The sequence below is a fragment of the Dama dama genome, chromosome 26 (assembly GCF_033118175.1).
Source record: "Dama dama isolate Ldn47 chromosome 26, ASM3311817v1, whole genome shotgun sequence".
Lineage (NCBI taxonomy): Eukaryota > Metazoa > Chordata > Mammalia > Artiodactyla > Cervidae > Dama > Dama dama.
The window spans coordinates 40864014-40886590 of record NC_083706.1 but is presented as its reverse complement, the minus strand read 5'-3'; the positions used below and the strand labels follow the sequence as shown (position 1 = coordinate 40886590).

The following is a 22577-nucleotide window of genomic DNA, read 5'->3' as shown; positions in this document are numbered from 1 at the left end:
GTTGCTTCTGAGGAATAAGACTGGCTCTAGCTCTGTAGGTGCCAGAGGATAACTGAAAATTCCTGAACATTTTTACACAAGTAGCCAATTGAGTGACGCCCGAACCACACCCACTGTGCTTTCCTTCCTGCCTGGTGTTATGGCCGGTTTCCCTCCTGGTTCTGAGAGAGCTTTAAAGGCCCCTTCATTTTACTGTGCAGTTTAAAAGGAAAAATATATGTATATACACATCTGTACAGTCCTGCCTGCCTGACTTTATTCTGCCCACATGGAAAAGGCTGCCCTGCAGGGAAGAAGCTGCCTTCACGTTCGTGCTGCTCACTATTCTCTAATAGTCACTAACCCATCACTCATGGATGCACAGTGTAATTAAAATAATTAACAGTACAAATATACATTAATAAATGAAATAAACAGTAATGGTATAAAACTTCAGGTAAGATTTCTATTTATAATTCCTTGTAAAGTAATACTGTATCACCCCAACCATAGAAAACAGAGCCTCAGGAAGACCACATGACTTGCCATGGTCTCAAGTATCACAGGTGAGGAGAGAAGGCAGGCTAGGAGCTGCTGACTGCCGGGCCTGCACCCTCCAGTGAAAGCCTCCTGCACTGTTCTCACAAGAGGCTACAAGCTTATGCTTAAAGGATGAAATAAGACCCTGTCATTGTTTAAAGTTAGAACTGGGGATTTCTAGCAACTTAGTGAAGGGCATTAAAAAAAAATAAAGTGTTAATTGCTGAGTGACTTTGGGATCAAATTATTATTTGTCTAGAAGATGGACACAGTACATTACACAGGGCTGTTATTCCTTATTAAAAACAAATAAGCAGAATGAATGACTCCTTTACTACCTATCATCCTTCCACTACACGTACCTATTTAGTAAAAGTTGAAGGTGGTTTAAAATCCAGTCATTTCCCTCTAAAGTATTTTATTTTTTTATTTTTTTTTCCTCTAAAGTATTTTAAATGATGCTTGCTAAATCACTTCAGTCGTGTCCAACTCTTCGCAACCCTATGGACTGTAGCCTGCCAGGCTCCTCTGTCCATGGAATTCTCCAAGCAGGAATACTGGAGTGGGTTGCCATTCCCTTCTCCAGGGGATCTTCCCAACTCAAGGATCGAACCCATGTTTCCTGTGGCTCCTGCATTGCAGGTGGATCCTATACCACTGAGCCACTGAAGAAGCTGTTTAAATGATGGGTTACAATTAAAAAAAAAAACTTAAAGAATTTTAATAGAACAGAAAGTATCACATGGAGTGAAGGTTAAGAATTACATGTCCTAGATCATATTGTAAAATATACGTCCATATGGGTGATGGTTAAAAAAAGACCAAACATTACTGTGGGGTAAACAGGATTACACTGAGAACCATGAGAGCAAAGGCACATCTAATTAGACAACATTGATGGACTTACTAACTGATGTGGCCCTTGGTTTCAGCCAGTGCTATGTGAAAGGAGCTATTGTAAGTAACTCACATGGGCAAAGATACTCCAAAAACATTGTACTTTTATCTTCAAAAAAAAAAAGTTTATTTTTAGAGTGAGAACATGTCACTATTTTAGAATCCTGGTTCATCCAAGGTAAGTAGTCTTGGTACAGGATACAATCAAATCATGATACACACTTCAGTGATTTTTATACTGAGTCACATACTTAATATTAAGGCACATTTTACTGAATAAAAAAATAAGTGTTAAGTTCTTGAGCTTTTAAATTAGAATTTCATAAAGTGCTTTTCATAAAGTCTTATATATTATAGTAATTAAATGTATATAATTTCCTTAACAAAGGCACCTTGAAAAGGATTGGCACGTGGCATTTTGTCTTGCCCTTTTTTTTTCTTTTTGGTAGTTTCAGTTTCTTCACATGTCTTCTCTTCCATTGCATTTAAATTTTCTTTAATAATTCACCACCAGAACAGGCAGCCCTATTATAGAATAAGGTGAACTTTAACTGTCACTTTAAAGATCAAGTTTTAGACAGCTTTAGGAGTTTAGCAATTTCTCTAGTGTACAAACTGATTCTTAATGGCTTAAAGAAAATTATATTTGAGTGGCAAATCTGAACCATTAAGCTAACTCAGAGTCCATGATTTGAGAGGGTGTTCTAAACACATGTTTTATCTCCAGGGTTTTCTGCTGTTTTCTCAGGTCCATCTGGATATAAGCTGACAGCTGTCACAGGTATAACATTCACTTTATCCAACTGAAGAATTCCTCTGAAATGCAAAAATTAAAACTAAAGTAAGACAGGGCTACTTTGAGGTTGTAATTAAATGTATACCTGGGATTAGGTATTTTTGCTTCATTTTATTTATGATGGTTAGTTCACTTTAACCAAACTAAAGAAGTTCCTTAGCTGGTACTGTAGGAGATGACAAGGTAAATTACAGATCCCCATGGCATACACAGTCCTAGATTTGCACCAAGTGGGCAAGAAGACTAGGCCTGAGCAGCTTTCTAATCAGTACTCCACTGGCATGCAACCATAGATCTTTAGACAGCATTTCTCCTGTTACTCATAGCTCAGTTGGTAACGATCCACCTGCAAGATTCACTGGAGGAGGGACAGGCTACCCACTCCAGTATTCTTGGGCTTCCTCTTGTGGCTGAGTTGGTAAAGAGTTCGCCTACAATGCAGGAGACCTGGGTTCAATCCCTGGGTTGGGAAGATCCCCTAGAGAAGGGAAAGGCTACCCACTCAGTATTGTGGCCTGGAGAATTCTATATAGTCCATGGGATCCCAAAGAGTTGGACACAACCAAGCAACTTTAATTTTTACTTCTTTTACTTTCTCGTGTTACTAAAATACCTTGCTAGTCTCCAAAATTTTACTGCATTTTAAATTGATACTTTGTGGTTGAAAATACATAGTGAAGCCCTCGTTTCATTTATTTCTTATTACACACAATACATTTTCCGTTATAGACACTTTCCTTTCTCTCCAATACACTAAGTTCTTACAGAGCAGAGTTTGTCCTATCCACATGTGAATTCCCAAGACAGGTGTCTTGACCATATAGGTATCCAATAAATGTCTTTTAATTTTGCTAAAGCTGAAAGATGGACTAGAAAAAAAGATATATTATTTTTCCCCCCACTTGTCTTATTCTTCCTAATTTTTAAATTTTCTACTCTATAGTAAATACAATTACTTTTTAATCATTAAAAATACTAAAGTTGATAAAAAATGAGAAATACTTACTTGTATTCACAAACTGGGAAAAGCACCTTTAAGATGGTTATTACTATAATTGCTCCTATAATTCCAACCACCATGACATTCAAAAACATAAAGAATATCGGGAAAATACTGCTCCAGAACCTGCACAGATCTTTTCTGAACTTTTCCATCCACTGACACATCACCTAAAGAAAAAAAAAGTTTTTGTTAGATATGCAAGTTTCATTTGAGCTCTAAGAAACTTTAAAAATTATGTTCTAGTTTTAGGTGATGGTAACATTTATATATCTTGACTGTAATGGTGGTAACATGGGTATCTACACTTGTCAAAACTTATCGAACTGTACATTTTAAATGGGTGCATTTTATTTTTTAAATGTACCTCAAAGTTATTTACAATTTAAAAATTATTTTCCAGCAAAAGAGGCATAAATGTTTGTTACCTGTTACTACCCTTTACAGTTATTCATACGTGTTGTCTAATATAAAGGGCTTCCCAAGTGGCACCAGTGGTAAACGATCCGCCTGCCAATGCAGGAGATATAAGAGACATTGGTTTGATCCCTAGGTCAGGAAGAGCCCCTGAAGAGGAAATAGAAACCCACTCCACTATTATTGCCTAGAAAATCCCATGGACAGAGGAGCCTGGCAGGCTACAGTCCCTGGGATCCCAAAGAATCAGACATGACTGAGTATCTAAGCATGCATGACAAGAAGGCTAGTCCACTTATACAGAATGGACCTGTCAGCTATGTGTTTCCAGTATTTGGAAGACAACAGAAGGAAAGAGTGACAGACATATTCATAGCTTTTGGAACCCTATGGGGAGTTCAGCTCAGTTGCTCAGTCATGTCCGACTCTTTACGACCCCATGGACTGCAGCATGCCAGGCTTCCCTGTCCATCAGCAACTCGCGGAGCTTGCTCAAACTCATGTTCATCAAGTCTGTGATGCCCATTGGTGATGAGGAGTTCACTGCGTACTTCAACAGTGACAGATGAAACTTGGGCATGCTTTGATGGCAAGGACTTTGAAGAGTCTGTTCTTCCTTGCTCTGAGAGAGATGGAGTAAGTTTAGTAAGGGCACCAGAGTTCAGGCATTCAAAAAATGACCAAGGTTTCTCCAGTAACCCAAAGCAAGCAATCCTAACCTTCAGTGAGAACCTCTTCAAAGAAGCATCTCTGGAATCTTTTGTTACTAAGCACATATCCTGCTCACTTAAATGTAAATTATTTTGAGTAAGGGGCCAAGCTAACATAGAGATTTCACCATACTCTCTGAACCCTGTCTTCCCAGTCAACAGTATACTATTATTAATCACATGTGAGTATTTAACAGGTGCCAATGTATACTTACATTTGCACCCATCTTATTTAAATGCTTACAACAACCTCATAGAAAAGGCATCACTTTATGTACCTTTGCTGTACACATAAAGAAAAAGGTTAGAGAGGCTAGGAACTTGTCCCAAGCAGAACCAGGATTCAAACCTAGGCAGTCTGATTTCAGAAAGTACGCTCAACCAAGTGTGCCAAGTCACTGTACAAGGTCTCGAGGGGACTGTGTGTATGTGTACATGTGTGCATGCATGAAGTCACAGAATAAACAGACCAATGGGGACATGAGAAAGACCCCCAAATAAACTGAAATCTATACCTCAACCATCATCATCTGACTACATTACTAATAAGGAAAACAGGAATACCTAAAAATGTCACATTAAAACAGTGATGAGTTCATTATTAACAACATCCCATGGATCAAATTCTCATGGTTTCCACCTCATTTAAAACGCTAGCACTTATTTTCTTTACCATAACCATAAATGCTTGTAACACATATAAAGATAATCCCAGATACCTTATTTACCTTATATGAAGATGGAGGCTCAGCTCTGAGAGGAGTTTCAGGTAATTTGCCAGGGAGAGCTTCATTTACAGTGGTTTCCACATTCCTGATAAGATACTGGCTGGTGGTCTGCAATGAACTAACACTGTCTCCTGGGAAGGAAGAGCCAGGTTACCACAATGCTAAGCCCGTGCTGGTGACTCTCCCACCAGTTCTAGGGCTCTACACCAGTAACATTTAGGATGCTGAGAACATCCATTTTTTTCGTGGGAGGAAAACAAACATTTGATTCTTTAGATTTAAATGCCAGAAAGGAACCTCAAATTAAGACAGTAAGAAGGGAGCTACAGCAGTTATAATTCTGTCACATAGAAAGTCAAATTTTTTAAGTTCTGTGTTTCAGTGGAAAAAACGATATTTCCTCTTCTAAATGAACTTAAGTGAATGAAATTCTTATTGTGTATTTTTAGATGATTTCAGCAAAATGTCCCTCTGTCATCAGCACAGACCACATTTTACAAAATGGATACATAAAGCAATACATGTTATAAAGCATTTTTAAAAGAAGCTTACTTCCAAACTATGATGAAAAAGTTACCGATTAAAGAAATCATTTCCTTAATACTTTAAATAACGGTCGTTGAAAGTACCTTTTTTGGAGAGGTTGGGAAGGGTGAATAGAATGTCACTGTCTCGGGAAATCGAGTAGAGCATGCTTTCTTCTAAAGGCAGGGTGTAGTTTGAACGTCTGACTATTCCCTGATTCTTAACTAAAATATCAATTTCAGTAACGTCCTTTTGTTGAGCCTATGAAAAAATAGATGCAATTACTCTTTATTTTGAATAATGACACAACCTGGTTAAGAATCTAAAACTGAATTTTCTTCCCTGATTTCTGAAACTAAAAAACCTGTCCTATTCACAGAATTCCTCTTTAAGACAATTAATTTGCAACTTTTATCACACACAGTGTGTTTCAGCACTCACTACTAGAGGTTTGCTCTCAGTTTCGTTTCACTGACTTAAGAGAGACTTGGCCAGAAGAAATGGCAGCAGAGTTACGAACCAAATTCAGTCTCTTCACTTCCTTGCTCTGCTTAATAATGATCATAATTTTAAGGGATATAAACATGTATAAATATGATCTTTTTTCAAATTAAGACTTCAAATTCTTAAACAAGTAAATGCTAAAACAAATAGACAATTCTAAATGATTGGATACAGGCAATATTAGTGTAGCTTCTTTCCTTATCAAGTCAGAAATAAATAACTGAACATGTGCATAACACTGAACACAAATCTTTACAATTAATTCCCAGATAGTAAGCGTACTATCTTACCTGTTTCCCATCTATCTCTACTACCTCTTCTTGAATGACAATCAGTTGTAAACTGGAACCAGATGTCATAGGCCACTCATGAACTAAAATCCTTACACTGACAATTCCAAAATATTCTTTTTCCTTCAAGTTTTCCAGATTTTCATTCTTCACTGTTTAAAAAAAAAAAAAAAGTAGTGATAGCTTTGAACAAAAAATGCAACAAAATCAGTTACTGAATTTGATCATTCTGTTGACATTTACATGGAACAAGACAGTTGTATACCATTATCTTTACCTTTATTTCTGACCTCATTGATGTTTCAGATCGATGAAAACAAAGACAACTTGACAAATCCCTACAATTCTTATACTCATTTAAAGGGAAAAACGCCTGATGACTTTCAGCTTTTGTATGGAACTTCACACTTGCCACATCTTTCCTATTCTTTTACATAGACTGGCTATGAGGAACCAGTAGGTGCAACTGTTTACAAAACAGGGTGGAAGACACAGACAATCCCATGTGTTAGAGAGGTGAGCACATCCATTCATCCATTCATTCATTCACAAAATCTGTGATAGAAAGGACTCTAGCAATAAGGACACTTGAGGGCTTTTTGTCAATTCTTTTCCCAGTAGGCAACTTGTTAATCGCTGGGGAGGGTGGGAATGGGGATGAGGGAGGGAAAGCCCCGTAATTACTCCCCACTAACAAACGACGGAGTGGGATCGGCTATTGGCCCTGTTCCTTCTGGCTGAGAAACCCTACCCCCACCCCAGCAGTGATGGAGGGTGGCAGTCGCAACTGGTTTATAAAGCTGAGCAGTGCTATAGAAAAAGATAATAGAAACCAATGAAACTGCTGCAAAAGCAGCATTTCGTTTCTGTTCCTCTAATGTTATTGGCTGAGAATCATCCGCCAAAAAGGAACCCAGATGGATATCCTGCATGCAGGCCCAGCTGTTTAAGCCAACACTGTGCCTTTACCGAGCTCTTCTCTTGATCCAGCATGCTCTCCATTACTCACTCTCCTCCCTTAGGTTCTTAAATTTTATTATTTTTTGATGTGGACCATTTTCAAAGTCTTTATTCAATTTGTTACAATATTGCTTCTGTTTTGTGTTTTGGTTTTTTGGCCCTGAGGTATGTGGGATCTTAGACCCCCACTAGAGATTGAACCAGTACCCCCTTTATTGGAGGGCAAAGTCAACCACTGGATCTCCAGAGAAGTCCCCTTCCATACATTTTTAATAAACTCCTACTTAATAGTTCTAGATACCATATCCTTACAATGCTGAGTTCATGCCTTTTTTAAAAAAAATTTAAAGCACTAACAGTGTAGTTCTTAGTTTATAAATCTGTCTCAACTGGGCCGAGTTCCTTGAGAGGATGCATTAAGTTCTTATTCTATAGCCTATGCGAAGTAGTGATTCCACCCAGAATTATAAATACATAATTTAAAACAAATACCTGGTCTGGTGGTTCTAAACCCTAACTATGTATCAGAACCAACTGGGAACAGTACAGATGCTAAAGCCTCACTCTAGTCTTAAAATCTCAAGGGGTACAGACTAACATTTGTAATTTTTAAACAGGTACATACATTTTTATTGAGAAACAAGTGGCCTAACCCCTGGTCTCAATCTAAGTTCACAAACCTGTTCCTCCTTGACCTCTCTGTTTCTGTTAAGAAACCCCTCCCGTTCTCCAAACTACCAACGACAAAAATGACTAGGTTACCTTTGACTTCTTCACTCTCATCCTCTGTATCCAGTCAGTTGTTCCCTTTGGACCATTCCAGATCCAAAGTATCTCTTCCATGTGTCCTTTCCAGCTCCACCTACCTCCCCGCCCAACACCTAGTTCATTAGCTACTTACTCTTAACATATTTACCTAACTGTTCTCCCCTTCTGTAATCCCTCCCTCTTCCACCATGCACATGGTGCCAGATTAATCTCACCATCACATGGTTTTGAGTACACAGTGTCCTTGTTAGACGCCTTCAGCGGCACCCTATGACCTGTCTGGTGGTTCTCTGCTGGGTCCTCCTTCTTCAGGCTCATTACGGTGCCCTCTCTCTCATCTGCCTAACCTCCCTCACATCCTCGAGACTTCTAACTGGAAAACTTCCCTTCTCTCATGGTCCATTTCAGTGTTTCCACTGTTTATCCAGTAGTCTCCTTGGCTAATAGAGTTTTGCCAAGAGAATGCACTGGTCCAAACACCCTGTTCCAACAACACAAGAGAAGACTCTACACGTGGACATCACCAGATAGTCAATACCAAAATCAGATTGATTATATTCTTTGCAGCCAAAGATGGAGAAGCTCTATACAGTCAGCAAAAACAAGACCAGGAGCTGACTATGGCTCAGATCATGAATTCCTTATTGCCAAATTCAGACTTAAACTGAAGAAAGTAGGGAAAACCACTAGACCATTCAGGTATGACCTAAATCAAATCCCTTATGACTATACAGTGGAAGTGAGAAGTAGATTTGATCTAGTGAGAACTAGATCTGATAGAGAGCCTGATGAACTATGGACAGAGGTTCAGAGGTTCGTGACATTGTACAGGAGACAGGGATCAAGACCATCCCCATGGAAAAGAAATGCAAAAAGGCAAAATGGTTGTCTGAGGAGGCCTTACAAACAGCTGTGAAAACAAGAGAAGCAAAAAGCAAAGGAGAAAAGGAAAGATACTCCCATCTGAATGCAGAGTTCCAAAGAATAGCCAGGAGAGATAAGAAAGCCTTCCTCAGTGATCAATGCAAAGAAATAGAGGAAAACAATAGAACGGGAAAGACTAGAGATCTCTTCAAGAAAGTTAGAGATACCAAGGGAACATTTCAGGCAAAGATGGGCTCAATAAAGGACAGAAATGGTAGGGACCTAACAGGAGCAGAAGATATTAAGAGGTGGCAAGAATACACAGAAGAACTGTACAAAAAAGATCTTCATGATCCAGATAATCACGATGGTATGATCACTCACCTACAGCCAGATATCCTGGAATGTGAAGTCAAGTGGGCCTTAGAAAGCATCACTACGAACAATGGTAGTGGAGGTGATGGAATTACAGTTGAACTATTTCAAATCCTGAAAGATGATACTGTGAAAGTGCTGCACTCAATATGCCAGCAAATTTGGAAAACTCAGCAGTGGCCACAGGACTGGAAAAGGTCAGTTTTCATTCCAATCCCTAAGAAAGGCAATCCCAAAGAATGCTCAAACTACCGCACAACTGCACTCATCTCACACGCTAGTAAAGTCATGCTCAAAATTCTCCAGGCCAGGCTTCAGCAATACGTGAACCGAGAACTTCCAGATGCTCAAGCTGGTTTTAGAAAAGGCAGAGGAACCAGAGATCAAATTGCCAATATCCCCTGGATCATTGAAAAAAGCAAGAGAGGTCCAGAAAAACATCTATTTCTGCTTTATTGACTACGCCAAAGCCTTCGACTATGTGGATCACAATAAACTGTGAAAAATTCTGAAAGAGATGGGAATACCAGGCCACCTGACCTGCCTCTTGAGAAACCTGTATGCAGGTCAGGAAGCAACAGTTAGAACTGGACATGGAACAACAGACTGGTTCCAAATAGGAAAAGGTGTACGTCAAGGCTTTATATTGTCACTCTGCTTGTTTAACTTATATGCAGAGTACATCATGAGAAATGCTGAGTTGGAAGAAGCACAAGCTGGAATCAAGTTTGCCGGGAGAAATATCAATAACCTCAGATATGCAGATGACACCACCCTTATGGCAGACAGTGAAGAGGAACTGAAAAGCCTCTTGATGAAAGTGAAAGAGGAGAGTGAAAAAGTTGGCTTAAAGCTTAACATTCAGAAAACTAAGAACATGGCATCTGGTCCCATCACCTCATGGGAAGTAGATAGGGAGACAGTAGAAACAGTTACAGACTGTATTTTTTGGGGCTCCAAAATCACTGCAGATGGTGACTGCAGCCATGAAATTAAAAGATGCTTACTCTTGGAAGGAAAGTCATGACCAACCTAGATAGCATATTAAAAAGCAGAGACATTACTTTGCCAACAAAGGTCCGTCTGGTCAAGGCTATGGTTTTTCCAGTGGTCATGTATGGATGTGAGAGTTGGACTGTGAAGAGAGCTGAGAGCTGAAAAATTGACACTTTTGAACTGTGGTGTTGGAGAAGACTCTTGAGAGTCCCTTGGACTGCAAAGAGATCCAACCAGTCCATCCTAAAGGAGATCAGTCCTGGGTGTTCATTGGAAGGACTGATGCTGAAGCTGAAACTCCAATACTTTGGCTACCTCATGCGAAGAGTTGACTCATTGGAAAAGACCTTGATGCTGGAAGAGATTGGGGTCAGGAGGAGAAGGGGACAACAGAGGATGAGATGGCTGGATGGCATCACCGATTGATTGACATGAGTTTGAGTAAACTCCAGGAGTTGGTGATGGACAGGGAGGCCTGGCGTGCTGCGATTCATGGGGTCGCAAAGAGTTGGACACGACTGAGTGACTGAACTGAACTGAACTGAACTCCCTCAGCGAAAGGCAGGCTCCTCGTCAGCCTACTCGTTTGCCCAAAGGCCAGTCACCAGAACAGAGATTCAATAGATGAGAAAATGCAGTCACATCAATACATCAAAGCGTACTGATGTATATGACTCTTCCTCCAAATCTGTAATGGCTTCTATAGAATAAAACTAGTAACAAGAGCCCTCTATATTCTGACTTTCTCTACTGAGGGAGACCACTTTCCAAAATGGCTCTCAATGACTCTTTCCCCTCCAGCCTTCATGCCCCTTTGTAAGTGCCTTCTACAGAGGACAAGCTGGACCTAGACACTTGTTTCGAACAGACAGAATACAGCGAAAGTGCTGGAATGTCACCTGTGTGATTAGATTATAAAGACTGTGACCTGTGTCTTGCTGGTACACTCTCTCCCCGACAGTCTCTCTTGTTCTGTGATAAAGCCAGCTGCCATGTTGTGAGGTGCTCTACAGAGAGGCCCACGTGGCAAGAACATGAAGGAGGGACTCCAGCTAACATCCTGTGAGGAACAACTCACAAGGAAATGAATCCTGTCAAGAACCACGAGTGCTAGGGAGCAGACCTTTCCCAGCTGAGCCAGTCAGAGCACCCAGCTAAGCCAAGCTCAAATTTATGACCTACAGGAACTAGGAGATAATAGTGTCACAGGCTACAACATTTGGGTTCAACTGTTCAACAGCAATATAAGTAATACATCTACAAAGAAGAATTTTTCTAAAGAATTAAGGATAAGAGACTCTTGTTGTAGTTACATTTAATGTTTTAAAGATTCCTGTAAAATGGTAAGACAGGCTTTTACTTCAGCTTTCAAGGAAATAAACTCAACGCAACTGGGATGACTAGAAAGATGACTATAGTAAATAAAGCAGGCAGACTGTGCCCCACGTCAAATTCCTAATACATATAACATCAGTGGAATGTTATTCAAGCCAGTAATGGCACTTCTTTTCCCCGCTATGATGGATTAACTTGCAGTACACCAACTCTCTCGCTGAGAACCACAGGAAACATGTAAAAACATGAACACAAACACAAACACTGAAATCTGCACTGAATAAATACTAAGCTGAATTCTTTAGGTAGAGGGAAAATAACTCCAGAGGGGAATACAGATATTCAGGAAGGAATGAAAAGCAATAGAAAGAGTAACTGTGAGGGTAAGCACAGAAGAACACTGGACTACAGGAAAACACCAAGAACAGCTTATGTTGCTCAGGGTTTAAGAATCCAAAAAGTTAAAATTCATGAAAATAGCAACACAAAAGCAGCAAGGGGGGGAATTCCCTGGTGGTCTGGTGGTTAGGACCCCGGGCTTTCACTGCCACGGCCCAGATTCAATCCCTGGTCAGGGAGCTAAGATCCCTCAAGGCACAAGGCTAAAAAAATAAAAATTAAATTAAAAAATTTAAAAGCAGAAAGAGAATAAACAGAGTTTAAGTGTTCTCAGATTCCTGCAGTGTCTGGGAAATGATAGAAGTATGAGTTTACTGATCTCAAGGGTAACCATTAAAAGAACATAAAATAATATAAAGAACATAAAATAATATAAAAACCAAGATAGAAGGGGACAATGAAACAAAAAGTAAATAATCCAGAGAGGACAAAAAAAGAAAAAAAAGAAACAGAACAGATAAGACAGAGATAGAAAACAAATAATCAAGATAGACTATCTAAGTCTATATATATCATTTATTACATTAATATAACTAAATTAAAATTCCAATTAAAGACAGAATGATAGCCTGAATTAAAAAAAAGAAAGAAAAAAAAACCACAAGTATATGCTGCTTGTAAGACATTCACCTTAATTATAAGGACCCAGGAAGACTGAAAAAAAAATGGAAACATACCACAAAACCATCCACCACCCTCCTCCATGCCCAGCCAAAAAGCAGTTACTGGTAAAATAATATATTTAGATAAAACTGATTTTAAGGCAAGACCATCACTAGAGATAAATAAGGACATATTATAAGGACAAAAGAGTGGATTCACCAGAAGACATAACAGCTCTAAATCTGCATGGATTTAGTAATACTGTATGTCAAAATATACAAAGCAAAAACTGACAAAACTGAAAGAACAAATGTTCTTAGCGCAGATTTTAACATACCATTCTCAGTAATACACAGGGCAAGCAAACAAACAAAAAAAATCAGTAAATCCATAAAAGACTGAACGTGGTTAACAAATTTGACCTAACAGATATGGAATATCATATCCAACTAATTAAATGGTTAACTTTCTTTTCAAATACAAATGGAAAGTAACATTTATTAAAACTGACCATATGTTAAGCTAAACAGCAAGTCTCTAAATTCAAAGGGTTAAAATTATACAGCTACATCTCTGATGATAGAGATGGAATCAGTAAGAAAAGAAAAAAAAATCCCTCAGTGTTTGAAAATTAAGCAATATACTTCAAAATAACTCCTAGGACAAGGAAATATCACAATAAATAACTGGAAAACACTATGAATGGAATGATAATAAAGACACACAATGAATTAAGTAAAGGACACAAGTGGTCAGAGAAATACTTACTGCCTTAAATCTGTATATTAAAATAGGTAACAGGAATATTATACAAATTTCTCATATTCTTTATCTCATTCAAACAATGGGTATATTCTAATGTAACATGTTTGCTTGTCTTTAAACAACTCAAGATTTTAAAAGGTTAAAAAGGAAAATGTAATATAGACATAAAGGTAGAAGAATCAGAAAGACAATTCACTTCTCTTCGCTTTTTACAAATGTGAAGAGATTTTGCCTTGCTTGTAAATCCCTATTTACTACCTCGAGGCACATTCTTACATTGTTATTAACCTACCAGACATGCAGTTCTGAGTAATATCAATGCCATGATAGAAGAAAATGCCAGAAATAACCAATATTAAGTAGGAAAAGAGTTTTAAATCCATTAGTGTTAGCATATACTTTAGTAATGATGTATATTATTAATTTAAAATGGAAATAAATAATATCAAAGAATTGTGTTTCACTTAGTGTTATTAAACACAGAACAATAATGGAAATAATTTAGCAGTACTCACCTATCAAAGTCTGACAGCTTATTCGGGTTACACCACTATTTACAGGGAAGTCATTTACATATACCTGTCCACTCTCATAGGTTATGTTAAGAACAACCTTAAAATAAAGCAGCATATACATTAATTCCAATGGTTTACAAATGATGACAAACTCATGTCAAAAATACTTTATCTAAATGGGGTGTATAGATAAAAAATAAAATAGTCTGCATGATACTTAGCTAAGTGATATAATGAAAGCATAACAAAGACACACCTGTTCTTTAGACACCTTCCCATCCTCCAGGGTGGTTACATTAATTCTGAGGCTGTCCTGCAAAATAAATACACAAATCAGGTAGGTATGCATTTGCTGAACTGAGAATAACTCAGTTCATTCTCTTCTCCCTCAGTTATACTTACTGTATGATCGCTTATGACTACATTAAAAGAACACTGTTAAAAAACTCATCAAGAAAAAAAAAGAAAACACGACTCATCAGTTTCATTTTTACAGCTCTTTTGTGTGTGTTGGTGGGGGGGGGGGTGGCTTTCAGGATCTTAGTTCCCCAACCAGGGATGGAATCCAGGGGCCCAGCAGTGAAAACACTGAATCTTAACTGCTAGACCACCAGGGAATTCCCTTTATAGCCTTTTAAATGCCATTATTCACAATTTCAGTTTTTTCATAATCTATACACTTATCCATTTAATATGAAATATATCATGTATCTGAGCATGTAATATGCAAATACAAAGTTTAAAAGAAAAGATAAACACTCATGTATTCCTACCCAGGAGCAAAACTAAAATGTCATTCAGATCTTCTAAGTCCCCTGCATGATCCTTTCTGTCACATTTCCCACTGCCCCTCAGAAGGAATCCCTATACTGTCTTCCATGTTCACATTTCTTGCTTTCCTCTACAGTTTAACTCCCCATGTGCTCTCTATCTAAACAACCTATTGTTTAGTTTCATCTGTGCCTGAACTTTATAAGTGGAATAATATTGCATGTATTCTTCTGGAACTTCTTTCATTTAAAACAGTTATGTGGGTAGATGTAGACACTTTTTTTTTTAAACAACATTGTGTAATACACCATCAATTTATTTATTTGTTCCATGAGAGCAGACATCCATGAGAGCAGACATCAAATGTTTCCAACTTTATTGTTTTCACATACAAACTTGCTCTTATCCTTCTTAGAGGTGTCTTCTAATGCCCATGGACAAGGACTTGGGGTGCAGAGTTTCAGTGCCTCTCACAGGATGCTCAAAGACAGTCTACTCAAATATTTAAGTTTATTCATGAGATGCTCACTACACAGAAGAAAGCACTATTTTAAGTATTCAGGGTCACAGGAACTATAATTTATTATCTGTAAATGAAATTATTTCCTAAGTGTATTCACAGACGCTGTTATCCTAGAACAAAAAGAAGACTCCTCTTAAATACCTTTGGGGGGGGGGGTATTCTTAATTTTCAAAGAGAAAAATTATTCACTTGTTCATTCGTGCTGCGGGGAGGGAGGGGCACTGCAGACAGACACCGCTGTGTGTGGGGAGCACTCGCAGTGTTCCGGCCACACTGGGTTTGCCCCGGCTCACGGGTGTGTGCTTTCCCCCCTACGCTGCTCAGGCTCCCGGCTGCTCTATATGGAGCGGGCCCTGCGTTGCGCGCGGTTCCAGTTTTCGGGTACTCCACAAAAGCGTGGACTCGGTTGGGCCTGCGTTTTGTGCCTTCCCGCCCGAGCAGCTCCGGCAGCCAGGAGCTTGACGGGCGCACTCTCCCCGGGTGTGGTGCGCCTTCTCCCCTCCGCGGCCCCAGCCTCAGTTTCCGCGCCAGTCAGTGCGTGTGGCTTGTGTCTATTCTCGGGAGTTGGGCTCTAGCCGCGACCCTCCCGGTGGATGTCGACCATCCGGAATCTCAGGAAGTCTTTGGTTAGAAACTGGAGGCCTTCTGCAGTGTGGTAGGGGGTGCCGTCTCTGGGGCCGAGTTTGCCCCTTTCCCCTCCCCCCTGCCTCCTGCCTCCGGCGGGGATGGCAGGAATAGGCTGGTCCGCCACCGGCTAGCTCTTCTCCGGAATTGCTCAGTCCCTTTGTTCTGCGAATGGCCGGCAGGTTAGTAATCTCTCTCTCTCTTGCTATCCCACAGTTTAAGTTTCTGTCTCACGTTAGCTCCCTCCGATTGCCCTCAGGGCATTCGGGCTGGGTCCTTACCCTAAGCAATGCTGCCTGCTCCTCTCCGTTCCGCCCCCACTTGCTGGTGGCGGATGTGGGCGTCTGGGGTACTTTTCTGCTGGGAGTTGCTTTTAGGCATGTAATCTGTGAGTTTTATTTATTTTTCCTCCCAGTTGGGTTGCCCTTCGAGGTTCGAAAACTTCCCCCGGACCCGCCCATGAGAGGGTTTCCTGGTGTTTGGAAACTTCCTCTATTATGACTCCCTTCCCGGGATGGGTCTCCGTCCCTAGCTCTTTTGTCTCTCTTTTTATCTTTTATATTTTGTCCTACCTCCTTTCGAAGACGATGGTCTGCTTTTCTGGGCACCTGATGTCTTCTGCTAGCGATCAGAAGTTGTTTTGTGAAGTTTGCTCAGCGTTCAAATGTTCTTTCGACGAATTTGTAGGGGAGAAAGTGGTCTCCCCGTCCTAATCCTCTGCCATCTTGGCTCCTCCCCAAGAAAAATTATTCATAAACATCAAACTAACATACCAGTGTATTTCTTGGCACCATGAGCAACCCCAATACTTTATAAATTTCTAAAAAATGAGAGACTAAGACAGTAATTTTATGGGCTGAGTTTATTGATTCCTGGGACAACTTGATAAAGAGGATACGAACATGTAAGTTCGTACCATCTATTCAGGATGACTTTGGTCCACTTCCCAACTCCCAAAGGAGCCCAGGAAGCTTTAGGACTAGTGATTCCTCAGCTCCAGCCCAGTTTTCTTCTGGCTCATCCTTATCTAGAATTAAGTGTGGGTTAGAACAAGTGAACTCATCTCTTAGAACAAACTAACATTCAATAAACCATCAAGTTGCTGGCTGTACAGTTTTAAACCCAAATTTCAGTCAAGAATTCATTCTTTCCAAACTAGACAATCTATTTGAAAATTGCAGAGCACTGTTCTTCTAACAGTCTGGAGATAAGTCTCCGGTGATGCTCTTCTGAGAAACCTTTTTATAGCTTCTGCCTTTCAGTAGAGAACATACCCTATATTGTGAGTGATTTACTGCACTTACATACATCACTTGCCTAGTAGAACTGGACCTGTTGTCTTTGGAAAAGACAATGAATAGACATGAGCACACTATATTTTCCAGAGGGCCAACTTCAATTACATTCTTCTGGATCCTCTTGAATGACTTCACATCGGGAGAAACTCTCATCCCTTCCTGCCTCCTAACCCAAAGTTCAGAGCCAGGTCATATTTTTTGCTTTTTCCGAGAGCCTCTGACGGAACTGGAAGTACAGGCTTGTCAGCCAGGGCAGTGTACACTTAGAAATGGGTGGCAGAACTGAAGTCTCTCCCCACTCATTTTCAATTCTCCTCTGATTCCATCACTCACAAATGCCCACCTGGAACAAAATGACTTCCTAAGAACAAAAGTGATAGATACCTGGTTTAAAGTAAGTCTGAGGGAAATAAATGAAATAAATATTTACACATATAATAAAAAAATATTTACACATATAAGAAAATAAGCGTCCTCTGGCTGCCCCCCTCTCTTTGGTCACCAAGTCATTTTAATATTAGAAAAATAAACTGTAAAAAAAAATTTTATTACTTCACCATCTGTGTAACCTCAACAGCTGACAACTTACATATGTAAACAAAACAGAAAAATGCTTATAATCCAATAAATGAGTGACTGAAGAGATACACAGAGAATTTTCCTAACTTTAACCTATTTTCTTACGTTTAGGTCAGGCGGGATACGAAGATAAACAGATGAAAACGTGTGTGATAAAGCAAGTATAAAGTGTAAAGTGAAGTCGCTCAGTCATGTCTGATTCTTTTCGACCCCATGGACAGTAGCCTACCAGGCTCCTTCGTCCACGGGATTTTCCAGGCAAGAATACTGGAGTGGGTTGCCATTTCCTTCTCCAGGAGATCTTCGCAACCCAGGGATTGAACCCGGGTCTCCCGCATTGTAGGCAGACACTTTACCGTCTGAGCCACCAGGGAAGTAGATTAAAATACAAATGGTAGGCTGAGTTGGTATTATTTAACATGGTATCCACTAACCACATGTGACTATTTACATTTAATTAAAACTAAACAACATATTGAAAACTCAGTTCCTCAGTCACACTGGCCACATTTCAAATACTCAATAACCATAGTAGTCCAGTGGTTACCATGATGCAGAGTTCAAACACACCATTGCTGCACAATAGTCAACAGAACAACTCCTATCAAATATGCATGACCACTCTAAAACTCTTTCAAATGTTCTGTACCTTTGAAATTTTCCACAATAAAACTTTGAAAAATGTTTAGATTCAGAGGCCTCAGCTTCCCACATACACCTTCCAAGGAATGAGATTCTCCTCCTAGTTGCAGAGCATTCATTTAACCAATGAAATGAGTGTAGATCTGGATTTCCCAAAAGCAGACAGAAGTCATAAGAAGAACTGAAACGGAACAACTCACTAAGAACCCACAGTAGGTGTATTATCAGCCTGCAGTCTAAAGGCAAGCATATAATAGGAATAGACTCAAACGTATTTGGGGTTGATAAATAACTATGATAAGTCTCTAAAGTCTGGAAAAGGGGTAACCAATGACTCTATTTCCAGGACCCTAGGAATTACTTCATTTTAATTTGGTCTCAATCTCATATTCGTATTTTCGAACAGCTGCAACTGTAGTCCACTTTGGATATAAGTGGTTCTTAAAGCTTGGGATGGTGTGGCTTCTTGGAAAATCCCGAGAGAACTGTCACCGAGGTACGCTATTAATTTTGTAGCCAGGAAGGGTAACGCCATAACTCTTAAAACAGTGACATTTATGGTGTCAGTCACCCCTAAATGCTGGGTATTCAGGTCTTGATTAGTAAGAAAAGGTGCACCTATGTCGTTTCTTCTCATTCTGGGAAAATCGCATTGTGAATTCTTCAGACTTTTCCCCCATCACACATTCAACGGCTGAGAAGCAAATACTGGTTAAGGGCAGCGAGAGTCCCCCCGAGAGTTAAGGGCAAAAGCGGTAAGAACCAGTCACCCTTCAGTAGAAGCACGCGGTGATGCGCAAACTTCAGCCCACCTCGGGATCACCTGGATGGAGAGCCTGCTGCAACGCTCTGCTGGGTCCTCACCCTCGAGCTTTTGATTGGAGCGTTTCTACCAGGTTCCCAGCGGATGCTGGCGCGCCTGGCCCCACCGGGTTTAGAGACCGGCTCCTCTAACACCACCCGCTAAAGGCAGGCCGGCAGGGTCTGCGCGGGGTCTTCCGTCTCTCTGCCTCTGCGGACCCCGGGCACCCGGCTTGCGCGCACCCGGAGCCCCGCGCGCCGGGGGCAGGCATTCCTTCCCGCCACCCGCTGCAGCAGACAGGTGGCCTGGAAACGCCCTCGCTCTCTCTCGTTGAGCAACTTCCACGTTTCCCTAGCACATAAACACTGCCTCGCCCCAGAGCCCGGCTCTACCCCAAGAAGGCGCCATTACAAAAGGCGGTGATCGGCGACTTTCGACGGCAAACGCCCGTCAAGACGACAACACACGAGACTACCCAAACAAGCAGTTTCGCTGCGCCGGGCTTAACCACACGTTAAAGATTCCCTTTCACTCTCTCGCCTCCCCCGTCCCCTGCCGCCCCCGTTTCCTTGGGTGCTTCTCCCCACCACTCCCCGCCCTCTGGGAGCCCGGCCCCCAGTCCCCGGCCTGCCGGCGGGGAGGTGGGAGGCGTCGATGCGGACGCTGCCGTCCCAAGTCCCCGGCCCGGGCTTCTCCCCGAGGATCCCGGCCGAGTCGCGTCCGCCTAGCCCTACCTTTGGGGCTGGCGGCAGGAGCGGCGGCTCCAGGGTGCCGGTCGTCAGCCACCCGGTGGCTGGCAAGGCCGCGAAAACGAAAAGCCGGAGAGCGAGGGGCGCCCTCGGAGCGCCCTCCATCTTGGACAGGCCGGGGGCGGGCGGCGGGCGTGGGCCGGCGGGCGGGAGGCCGGGGCCTAGCGGGCCTGAGGGGCGGGGCTTTTCGTGGGGCGGGGCTTTTCGTGGGGCGGGGTGCGGTGGGGAGCCTTTGTGGGGGCGGGGCGGGGCGGGGCGAGGGCGGGGCGGGACCCGGAACTCTCCGAGATCAGCCGGGGGTCTAAGGCTCTAGGCCGCCGCACAACGTTCGGGGGCGGGGTCAAGTCACAGAAGGTCCGATTTCGTCATTAGACCGGCTCTCTGATTTGAGGAGAATTTCCTCACCTGAATGAGTGTAAACATTCTCATTGCCGTTGTTTTTGATTTAGTATATACTGTATGTGTACATCAGTATGTCTCTATGTGTATATATTTACATATATCTACAAAGTGAACATGTGTTTGAGTAAACTCCGGGAGTTGGTGATGGACAGGGAGGCCTGGCGTGCTGCGATTCATGGGGTCGCAAAGAGTCGGACACGACTGAGCGACTGAACTGAACTGACAAAGTGAAAATAATGGTAATGTATCAGAACACTGTTGTACGTATCACGTTTGGATAATCAACTCTAAAGGAAATCAATCCTGAATATTCATTGGAAAGACTGATGTTGAAGCTAAAACTCCCAATACTTTGACCACCTGATGCGAAGAACTGACTCATTGGAAAAGACCCTGATGCTGGATAAGATTGAAGGCGGGAGGACAAGGGGACGACAGAGGATGAGATGGTTGGATGACATCCCCGACTGGATGAATATGAGTTTGAGTAAGCTCTGGGAGTTGGTGGGGAGGGGGGCGGCTGGCGTGCTGCAGTCCATGCGGTCGCAAAGAGTCGGACACGACTGAGCGACTGAACTGATCATCACATTTGGGGTATATCACCTAGCGTGCCCTGCTAGGTCGCTTCGCTCCTTTCTGACTCTTTGCGACCCTATGGCCTGTATGTAGCCCCCCAGGATCCTTCCTCCATGAGGGTTCTCCAGGCAAGAATACTGGAGTGGGTTGTTGCCATGCCCTCCTCCAGGGGATCTTCTCAGCTGAGGGATCCAACCGCTGTCTCTTCTGTCTCCGGCACTGGTAGTCGAGTTCTTTATCACAAGCGCCACCTAGGGAAGCCCTCACGTTTGGAGGAGGGGTTTATTAAATCGGTACTTCTCACCTTGGTTTGCACTTGGGAATTGTCTGAGCACTTTTAAAAATTGCTGTTTCTGGGGTCTTCCGGGGAACCTGAGTTTCTGTTTAATAAGTCTGGGCAGCAGCTTGGGTATTGATAGTTTTTAAAGTTCCCCAGGGATTTATTGTGCCAAGGCCAAGGACCAACCGCACATTAAGTTCAACATTCATCGGATCACTGGAGAGGCGAGGAAGCAGCACTCTGCTGGAAGCCAGGTCACCTTGGCTCTCAGGGCTTTTCTAGCCAGTTTCTTAACCTATAAATTGACAATGACAGATTTTTCTTCCCCACTTCAGGTTAAAAAAAACTTTTGGTTAAAAAAAAAAAACAAAAAACTATTGGTGAAACCCTCTAAAGCAAATGTGAAAATAAAGAAACCCCATTTAAAAGAAAGTCCGGGAGGCAGTGGGAGGGGGGAAGTGGATGAAGGCAGTTAAAAGGTACAAACATCTAGTTATAAGATAAATACTAGGATGTAATGTAAAACACGATAAATATAAGCAGCACTGATGTATGTTATATTATGCAATATATGAAAGTTGTTAAGAAAGTAAATCCTAAAAGTTCTCATCACAAGAAAAATTTTTTTCTATTTTCTTAATTTTATGTACATATGAGATGATGGATACTCACTAAACTTATTGTGATAATAACTTCATTATGTTGTATACCTTAAAGTGATCTGAAGTGAAAGTTGCTCAGTCATGTCCAACTCTTTGAGACCCCATGGACTATACAGTCCATGGAACTCTTCAGGCCAGAATACTGGAGTGGGTAGCCTTTCCCTTCTCCAGGGGATCATCTCAACCCAGGGATCAAACCCAGGTCTCTGGCATTGCAGGTGGATTCTTTACCAGCTGAGGCACAAGGGAAGCCCTGCATACCTTAAACATATACATAAACTTATATGTCAATTATATCTCAATAAAACTGGAAGAAAAATTGATAAAATAAAAGCTTTTAAAAAGCAAATAAGTTAAAAAACAAAATAGGGACTCCTCCGGCGGCCCAGTGGTTAGGACTCCAAACTTCCATTGCAGGGGGCTCGGAGTTCATCCTGGTTGGGAACTATGATTCCGCCTGCCACCCAAAACAACCAAAAACATAACAGAAAAAACAACTTAAAAAAAAAAATAAAATGATGGATATCCGGAAGCCCCAACGGGGGAGCTCTCATGCCTTATCATTCCCTGTGCTGCAGAACCCCAAAACAAGAAGAGAGAGGCACCATGCATTTCCAAAAAGAAGAGGCTTACTGTACTGCTCCAGCATAAGGAAGATTTTCTCCTTACCCAGCAATAGACTGCCAATGAGAAACCACCACAT

General features: G+C 41.5%; 1 protein-coding gene across 1 annotated transcript; it reads right to left on the bottom strand.

The window, feature by feature from the left end:
- Positions 1-1519: 1519 nt before the first annotated feature.
- On the bottom strand, positions 1520-20098 carry GINM1 (glycosylated integral membrane protein 1). Its single transcript, XM_061130262.1, has 8 exons — positions 19940-20098; positions 14223-14279; positions 13967-14063; positions 6387-6538; positions 5697-5853; positions 5068-5198; positions 3219-3382; positions 1520-2232 (listed from the first exon to the last, which is right to left on the bottom strand). Exons 1-8 carry the CDS (start codon positions 20057-20059, stop codon positions 2121-2123), a joined length of 990 nt encoding a protein of 329 aa, XP_060986245.1. The 5' UTR covers positions 20060-20098; the 3' UTR covers positions 1520-2120.
- Between the last annotated feature and the right edge of the window lie 2479 nt (positions 20099-22577).

What these genes read in the sequence shown, in the direction of transcription:
- GINM1 (XM_061130262.1), bottom strand. Translation starts at nt 20,059, where the DNA reads ATGGAGGGCGCTCCGAGGGCGCCCCTCGCTCTCCGGCTTTTCGTTTTC. An exon ending in TCCTGCCGCCAGCCCCAAAG is followed by an intron (nt 14,280 to 19,939) that starts GTAGGGCTAGGC and finishes TTTATTTTGCAG; the next exon opens with GACAGCCTCAGAATTAATGT. An exon ending in TCCCAACCTCTCCAAAAAAG is followed by an intron (nt 5,199 to 5,696) that starts GTACTTTCAACG and finishes CTTCCTTCCCAG; the next exon opens with GAGACAGTGTTAGTTCATTG.